At 38.9% G+C, this 9,824-nt stretch overlaps 1 protein-coding gene across 1 annotated transcript; it reads left to right on the forward strand.

Annotated features, from left to right (window-relative positions):
- Positions 1–7,455: 7,455 nt before the first annotated feature.
- LOC149847477 (pentatricopeptide repeat-containing protein At5g16860-like) lies at positions 7,456–9,824 on the forward strand. The gene is given in 3 exon segments (XM_089994111.1): positions 7,456–8,417; positions 8,419–9,171; positions 9,173–9,824. Coding segments are annotated over 3 exon segments (2,367 nt in total).

Here is a 9,824-nt window from a genome sequence, read left to right on the forward strand (position 1 = left end):
AACTCGAGGGAGGAAGGAAAGCGCGGAGTATTTATAGGAGGAAGGAGAGGACGCGTTGAAAAGAAAAGAAAGATTCTATCATATGTTATATGATACGGAAGCACCCTACGTCTATCTAGCCGTCCAACCAACATATCAGCCGTCCAACTAACACATCTGGATGGCTATGATTAGTCCAAAATGTGGACTAATCGTAGCCGTAGGTTAGACCTCTAAGAAGGATGGATGTCATCACATGTTGTATTATGGTGAAGGGCGCTAGAGTAGTTGATTGACGGTCGTTACTCTCCTTGTCTTTATTCTTCGTTTTAGTAAATGACGGTGCTGCCCCCCATAAAAGTTTAAATGTCACGAGCGTCCGTTCAACTTTGGGATGGTATGCATGGCCTTGGTGTTGTATCAATGTTGGGTCTTTGGATTAGTGAGCTTGGCTAGGTCATGGGCTAAATGGACCCATTTTGGTTCGTTTCTGGTGTGGGTGCAGGTGGGTCCATGAGCAGTTCATCGGTGAGGTGGTTATAGTTTAGTTCTTTGAGAATCTCTATAAGATAGCAAAACAAAATCAGGATAGTGTTTATTTTGAATACATCAATGCTGTTGCAAATTTGTTAATTTTTTTGGAGTTTTTATATTTTGATATTTTTATGCCTATTTCCTTACTCTTGTAGTATATGCAGTTTTTTCTTCGGAAATCTTCTCGAAAAGCTAAAAATTTCAATTCATTGCTATATTTTCCTTGATTATGAAAATCCCTAAAACAAGATTTATGACTACGAGTTGTGGCTAACTCTAAATTTTTGAATATTCCATAGCTAACATTGGCAATATTAGGATTCATTGCATTAATTCATGGATCAAGAAGTTTTTAAACTGTGAATGCATGATCAAGTGTTTTTATTGAACTTGATTTTGGAAATTAAGAAAGGCGTCAAAGCTCTTCGCGAGTCTTTGATGACTAGAGACTTGATTAGCTTGAGTTGATTATGTTTTTTCAAATATAAAGTTGAAATTTCTTGAATGTTGTCCTTTCTTTGAAGCCCCATCTGATGCTACAAGCAGATGAGGTTGAGGACTAACCAAGGTTTTGTCTAAAATGAAACCCGCCATTAAAATCCCAGATTTTTTTTTTGCTTGGTACATGAAATCAAAATCTCTCGAAAACTAGTTTGGTTTGGGTTTGATCATTAAATAGCAATATCGACCAATTAAGCACTTAAATTATGGATTAGTCATCCCGTTAATCAAGCCTGCACACAATCCATGAATCTAGGCCAAGGTGCCCTAGACTAACGAGCTCCCCAAGTCCATATCGAGCCGTCAACTTGATTGAAGGCAATAGGGACTCGTCGGTCATTTGTTTATTTTAAGAGGATAGTTTGGACTTTGGAGAATATGCCACGGCGTCAAGTCCCCGCGGTGGTGCCTCGGTGACACAAAAGAAGACACATCTAACCTTTTGTCAAAAATGACATTCTCCTTTGACGTTGACTTTTGATCGAATAAAATAAAAAGATATTCTCAATTAAGGGTAACCTTTTACCGTTAAATTTGAAAAATAACCTCATATATCTGAATTTCTTGATAGGTCCTCTAATATTTCAAAATTTATCAAATAAAAGATTTTTTTTTTACCGCTCCCTCCCCCCCAACCCCAAAATCACTGAGTGCACATCGGCTGACCTCCTATTGGTTACCCTTGAGATCTGTCCCACCCTGCCTAACAGAGACTACACCCAGGTTCGACTTTGCAGCAAGCGATGCTAGCCATATGTTTCAAACTCATCACACTCACAAGTCGCACTTACTAGATGAGTGGAGCCCTTGTAGGTAGGGATGGCAGTGGGGCGGGGCGGGGGACAAGGTCTCCACCCCTGCCCTGCCTCAAGATTTTATCCTCCATCCCCGGCGGGGAATGGATTTTATCCTCCATCCCCGCCTTCATCCCCGTTTCATGTCCTCCATCCCCGGTTCAAACGGGGATGAGGCGGGGCGGGGCAAGGATATTGCGGGGAAAAGTGGTCGGGGATGGATTTTAACCTTCGTCCCCGCCTCCATCCCCGTTTCGTACCCTTCATCCCCGGTCCAAACGGGGCGAGGCGGGGCCCCGCTTTCCCCCAGTCCACTGCCATCCCTACTTGTAGGCAAGGTTTTTTTCCTTTGCAGAGAAATGGACTGTTTTTATTACTGATGGCGAACAATGACATAGATGGCACTAACTTTTGGCATAATAGTGTAACTGTTCATGAACTATATATATATATATATTTGATATAGTTTTGCACTGTTATTGCTTGAGAAATCATAAACCTGCATAATTTTCAGATGAAGTCACTTGTTTCTTTTAACCAAAAACTTAGAAAAGTGGGTTTGATCAATCTGCTTAGTTTTTTAGATCATAAGAAGGTAAAAATTGTTTTTAAAAAACCAAATAGCCGGCCAATCTCAATATTGTGCTCAAAAGCTAGTGCCATCTACGGCTTTATCCTTAATGACTATTAGCTCAGGTTAAATCTCAAATCTAATTATGATGCCACCTATTATAATTGTTAGAGGAGCTGGATCCAATCCAATCCACCATGAGCAAGGAAAGAAAAAAGAAAATAAAATAGGAAACTACCCTCAATTTGTTAAGGAGTAGAACTCTGCATGTAACGAAGGTTTTCATTCATATATATATATATATATATATATATATAAAGGAATCTCCTCTCTCTAAAAATCGGTGATAGGGAGAGGTGAGAAACTTGTTCTCGAATAGTAGGTCTAACCTGTCGAACCACGTTAAATCATTGTGCATGCATTTTCAAAGATCAAGTTTTCAAAGTGTTTACTTTTTTTTCCTTTCTATAAGAATAAATGAGGCTTTTCAATCCTATAGGACATTATGAAATCCTCAAAAATCACATTTTGTTAGATAACAGGTCTGTATTTTGACTGTTTTCAGTAAGCCTGCGGCACGATATCAAAATTAAAAAAAAAAGTTAAGGCTTATTTTTGTAATTAGGTACAAAGTGATGACAGCTAAATGAAAAATTCTTAGAATAAAAGTACAAAGTTGGGGGAATGCAATCCTACGAATGCAGTGACGTCATAGTGCTTAAAAAAAAAAGTAAACTAATAAATGCCTGAAGTGTCGGGCGCACTATCACGCATTAGTATGGCAGTGGACCGGGGCGGGGGCGAAGGACAAGTTTTCCACACACCATATATGTTGTAACGGTGTGCCCCAATGAGGTGAATTTCTCATGACAACTAAAAATAAATTTTTTATTTTGTTTTTTTAATAAAAAAAATTTTTTGCTAAGTCAAGGGAAACCCTCATAGTGAATCTATGTTTTCAGTATCGGTGCTTATCGCCCGTATCATATCGTAAGAAAACTGATACGATACTGACCTTAATCGGTTATTTTTTAATAAATACAAAAAATACTTAAAAAAAATTTTTTAATAATATTTTAATATTATTTTAACATGTATCTCGTTATGATTGACATGAAATATTTTATTATTATTTTTTAGCCGATTTATAATGATTCACATGAGAATCGGTATCGACCGATTCACCTAAATCATTGGCCAAACAATTCAGGGCAGAGTCCCGATACTGACAACATTGCAGTGAACCCTCATAGAAACACCAGTGAAGCCCCTTAAACGAGGATTTCAAAACCTAAAAACACCTCGATCAATGAAACCTCAGTTTTTTTTTGTCAGAGATATGAGGTAATCAAACGCACCCCAAGTGAGACCTTTGAGGTGCTTGAGGTCAGGACAAGCTTTGGCTTGGGCACGAGCGCACACACTGAAATTGGGCATGTTTGTTTTGTTCACAAGTTTGTGTAAAAGTTTTGCCCATGTGAAAGTGATTTATGTGATTCACATTCTCAAGCATTAATTTTCTCATGTTTTGCAGAATTTGCCTTCTGTGAAAATCTATCATGTAAGAATGTGGCATGTCATGTTCTGTCATGATTCTAACACATTCATAGCTCAACACTAATGCCAGTGAAAGTTTTATACTGTCAACTTGTGTAAAAGACTTTCACAAGTTTTGAGACTTTAACATTAAGATAAGGGAATCACATTCAGGGGTTGCATGTTTGCAATGCCGCTGTGAAAGTTCCAAAACGAGATTCAGAATCACAAGATACCTATGAAAGTTACAAAATCACTGGTGTTGCAAACATGTGGTATGCACTACCTCCGGCAATGTAACAAAATTTAAAAATTTCAAGTCAACAAATACAAAGCATAAAATTTCGAAAATAAAATGAACAGTTAATGGGTAGGTGCTAAATGATTTTGTTTTATTTTTAAATTCTGACTATACAGGTGTGATCTATGCACTTGATTTTATAGGAATCAGCTCTTGCAATGTTCAATTCTGACACATGGGTTTTTTTGCTCTTTTGGTGTGGATTCCTCTTAAATCGACCATGCCCAACACATTTTTTTATTAAACTATTTGCAAATCACATCTGCAGGGTCTGACTGAAGAAAAAAAATAATAGAAATACTAAAAGCTTGTGATTTTTACTCAAATATTTTCATACCTTTATTAGTAGCAAATATTCCTCAACCCTAAATCAATGGGGGCTCCACTTGTCTGGTAGGAGCAGCTAGTGCAGGTTACTTTGTGTTGGGATCGATGTTGCAAGTTCAAATCCCAATGGTATCATTGTATAACTGTTAGCGTCTGCCTAACCCCGTTTGCCTTTGGAAAAAATATAAATATATATTCCTCAAAATGAGGTTTTTTTATTTAAACAAGCCAACTCTTTTGGAATCTGAACGAAATATGAAAGGAATCCTCTGATACAACTGATACTCGGTTTAATAGGTGAATCGGTTTCTTAAAAAAACCATAAGAATCAAATGGAACCAAATCTTTTTTAATCGACAAATTGTTACCATTAGATGACACTTGACATAAAAAAAATAATATGAAATAATGTTTTTTAACCACATTAAAAAATATTAAAGAAATGAATTGAATCGGCCCCTTTTGAATTGCCATTGCACCTGATTTAGGCCGATTTTAAAAACATTGGTCCAAATACAAACTCAAGCTAAGTGCAGGTTCAATTGTGAGAACAATATCCAACACTAATTTGTCGGATTTGTATCAGATGTATAATCCGAATCTGCTCCACTTGCACCCTAAACATTTTAGACCCGAATTTTATATGATAATACTGGATCAGATAGAAAGGTTGGAAAGAAGGAACCTGAATTGCTAATCCAGACCCAAATACCAACCAAACAAAAACTATGGATCTGAATCAAGTTCCAAATATGTAAAAAATCCCCACCAAATAAATTTGAATCCGATCTGAATACATGCTGGGATCTTATTTCGAGATCCATATCAGGGGATTTAAGGTGTCACTTTCGGGTCGGATTTCCAACCAAACCGGGTCCGTTTGCAGCCCTACTTTAAATTCACTGGATCCGCCAACGTGATAGGGAGGCGCTGGATTGGAGGCAGAAGAGAAGCAACGCCAGTGAGACCAAACTGGTAATTTTCTTGCCCCTCTTCCACCACCAACCTTTTGTTGTTGGCTTTTCGGCGACCGGAAACCGGATTTTCCGGTCGATTTTTAGCGAAGTCAAGGTGCTGGGTGTGAAGAAAAAGAATCGGGCACCAAGTGTTTGTTATTATGCCTCACCGGGCATGTGAGCTTAATTTTCTGACGGAACTGTGAATCTCAGTCATGAAGGCTCTAACTAGTATTAATGCAATCTGGGGTAGTTGAATTGGTAGTCTGATATTCAGGCCCCAAGATTGTGGCCGACTTGTGTGCATGTGAGAAGTGCGCCCCAAGTGCTTCACTTGATTATGGGAACACGCACTTTAACTGTTTGTTGAAATATCACAAAGAACCACTTAGCATTATGTTAACATTATTTTTCAATGTCCATAAGATTCACTATTTGTTTTCATATTATATATATATATATATATATATATATATATATATATATATATATATATATATATATATATATATATATATGGAGAGAGAGAGAGAGATGGGAACCTGCTAAATGGGTTTCCCTACTAAACGTGCTAAATCAACTAGAATCATCTGATCGTGTTTTGATTTTAACCATAGTTAGAGGTTCGCAATATATTTATGCGAATGAGAAGAGGTTCACACAAATGTGTTTTGAATCTCCTCGGTGATTTTAACCATAGTTGGAGGTTCCTAACATATTTATACGAACATGAGGAAGTTCACACAAATATGTTGCGAATCTCTCCTGTGATTTTAACCATAGTCGGTTCACAACATATTTGTGTGAACGTGAGGAGGTTCACACAAATATGTTAGTGAATCCCCTTAGTTTGATTTTCACCATATTTGGAGGTTGGATGATTCAAGATGCAATTCTTATAAATCCAAGCATGCAGATCACATCAGTACGGTTAGATTCAAGAGAAAAGAATAAAAAATCCATGAAAATAGTGGTTCACACATTAGTTCTCATATTTCCAGTGATTCTCTCTCTCTCTCTCTCTCTCTCTCTATATATATATATATATATATATATATATATATATATATATATATATATATATATATTGATGACGAAAGAACCCTCACCAAAAACCAGGTTACTTAAAGGGCCTGACTCCGTACGAGGTAAAACTCTGGGTTGAGGACACAACCACCCAGCCTTACGTGCCCCAACTGTGATAAAACAACAGCAGCCTCCATGCGCCAGCGGGAGTTGATACTTGGTCTTCAGCTTGACACATGACCTCGCTGACTATTTGGGACTAAAAGTATATTGTTAGTGCACGTGCTATTTGAACAATATTTCTTACCAGAACACCATTTCCTTTATTTTTTGGTCCTTTCTGTTTGGGAAATTCATGACTCTTATTCATTATCTCTTCTTGGAAACTATTGTGAATGTAGATATATTGAAAGGCTATACGTGATCAGGGTAGTCAAGTGCAAGGAGTCCTCTGGCGATCAAAACAAGAGTTTGCATGATTGCTGTTAATATTATACTGAGTTATTATGCAAATTATGTTCATTGTTACAGAGACACTATGGATGCAGAGTGTCCTGCATTTAAGACAGGTTCAAACTAGCCAACACTGTCTCTGTTTTGTAGGTCCGTCGCTTCAGCAGGCCTAGAACATGGACAGGAGTTGGCATGATAATACAATCATTCAGCTGGGTGAAAAAGCGACCGTTCTTTTTCCCCTCCTGCTACTGTCGTAGCCATTTATGGCGGGAGAATTCTTCATCCTCTTGTCAGTATTTATGTTCTGTGGAGGACAATGTGAAGGAAGTTGGAGCAAATATAGAAGGGTACATGATATCTCTCTTGAAGGAATGCATCAGAAGCAAGTGTTTGTCTCATGGGAGACAAATCCATCAACAAATACTGGATCTAGGCATACAACCCAATCCTGCAATCCAAAGTTGTTTGGTAGATATGTACTTGAAATGTGGCAGTCTATCAGAAGCTCGCTCTGTTGTGTTGAGTTGTCAGTTTTCCTCGCAATCTTTATCTGTTTTCTGGTGGAATACTACTATCAAGGAACATGTCAGACATGGCCTCTTTGCAGATGCACTCAGCCTTTACAAACGCATGCTAAAGGTTTGGATAAAGTCAGATAATTTCACCTTTCCTTTTGTCCTGAAAGCATGTGGTGAATTATCCTCCTTAGATGATGGAAAAGACTTTCACCGTTGCGTTTCTAGTGATGGCTTTGTGGCAAATGTATTTGTCTATAATGCTCTGATTGCCATGTATGCAAGGTGTGGATGCATCAAGGATGCTTATGATGTGTTCAGTGAAATACCAGCTAATCAAAGGGATGTTGTCTCATGGAACTCTATTATAGCAGCTTATGTTCAAGCTGGTAATCCAGAGACTGGTATATTGATGTTCTCGAGGATGCAAGAGAATAATAAAAGAAGTATGGGCAGTAACAAAATTATGCCAGATAGGATAAGTCTTGTCAATGTTCTTCCTGCATGTGCTTCTCTGAGATATGCTCTAGGTGGGAAACAGATACATGGTTATGCTGTAGTTAGGGGGCTCTCTTCTGATCTTTTTGTGAACAATGCAATTATTGATATGTATTGCAAATGTGGGCGGATGCAAGAAACTGTCAAGGTTTTCAATAGGATGCCAACAAGGGATGTGGTTTCTTGGAATGCGATGGTCACTGGTTATTCTCAGAATGGAGATTGTGAGAGTGCACTCGAGCTATTCAATGAGATGCAGACAAATAACATAGCACTCAACGTTGTAACTTGGAGTGCAGTAATTGCTGGTTATGCACAGAGAGGACAAGGGAATGAGGCCTTGATGATTTTCCGGAAGATGCAGCTTTCAGGTGCAAAGGCCAATGCTATCACACTCATATCACTTCTCTCAACATGTGCTTCTTGGAGCTTTGGTTCAAGGGAAGGAAGTGCACGGTCATATTGTCAAATGTTATCCAACTAGTGGCAGCCAACAAGAAAATGCCATGCTGAACAATGCTCTTATCGACATGTATGCCAAGTACAAACATATGGAGCCTGCAGAAATTTTGTTCGCCTCAACAGGGATTTCTAGCTCTTCATTGGACAGGAATGTGGTTACATGGACTGTCATGATTGGCGGTCATGCTCAAAATGGTAATGCCAACAATGCTCTAAGACTCTTCTCTCATATGGTGCATTCTCAAGCCAAGCCCAATTCATTTACTATATCATGCGCTTTGATGGCTTGCACTGATTTATCAGCACTGCGTGAAGACAAACAGATCCATGCATTTGTTTTCCGAAATAGTGGTCATCCAGTTTTGTTTGTTTCTAACTGCCTCATAGATATCTATTTGAAATGTGGGACCATAGAAACAGCAAGGAAAGTGCTTGACAAGATGCCTGAAAGAAATGCAGTATCTTGGACAACGATGATGACTGGATATGGAGTGCACAGTCATGGCAGTGAAGCCATTGCCATATTTCATAAGATGCAAGGAGACGGCTTTGTGCCTGATGATGTAACCTTTGTTGTGCTGCTTTATGCGTGTAGCCACTCAGGACTGTTGGATCAAGGGCGCAGGTATTTCGAAAGCATGACTCGGGATTATGGGGTGGTTGCTGGAGTTGAACACTATGCTTGCATGGTTGACCTACTTGGATGAGGTACAAGAGCTTATAGCAAGCATGCCCATGGAACCTAGCTATGTTATGTGGGTGGCATTGCTCAGTGCATGCAGGATTCACAAAAATGTTGAACTTGGGGAATATGCTGCACAGCGGCTGTTAGAATTAGACTCGGATGGAAATGATGGATCATTTACACTGCTGTCTAACATATACGCCAATGCTGGCCGCTGGAAAGATGTGGCAAGAATTAGGGGCCTGATGAAGTCTTCAGGGATCAAAAAGAGACCTGGTTGCAGCTGGGTACAAGGCAAGAGTGGTACCATTACCTTCTTTGTTGGAGACAGGTCGCACCCTCGATCAGTTGTAATATACATGATGCTTAATGACTTGCTCCAAAGGATCAAAGAGATTGGTTATGTTCCAGAAACCAGCTTTGCCCTCCATGATGTGGATGATGAAGAGAAGGATTCACTTCTCTCTGAACATAGTGAGAACCTTGCACTTGCTTTTGCACTCCTCGAAGCAGTACCTGGAGCACCAATTAGGATTACCAAGAATCTTCGGGTTTGTGTCGACTATCATTCTGCCATGGGATTTATTTCTCAAATTGTTGACCATGAGATTATTGTTCGAGATTCAAGTCGGTTCCATCATTTCTACGAGGGATCCTGCTCATGCAGAGGTTTTGGTGAGTAA

This window comes from Nuphar pumila, chromosome 2, assembly GCF_984573655.1.
Source record: "Nuphar pumila chromosome 2, dmNupPumi1.hap1.1, whole genome shotgun sequence".
In the NCBI taxonomy this organism is placed as follows: Eukaryota; Viridiplantae; Streptophyta; class Magnoliopsida; order Nymphaeales; family Nymphaeaceae; genus Nuphar; species Nuphar pumila.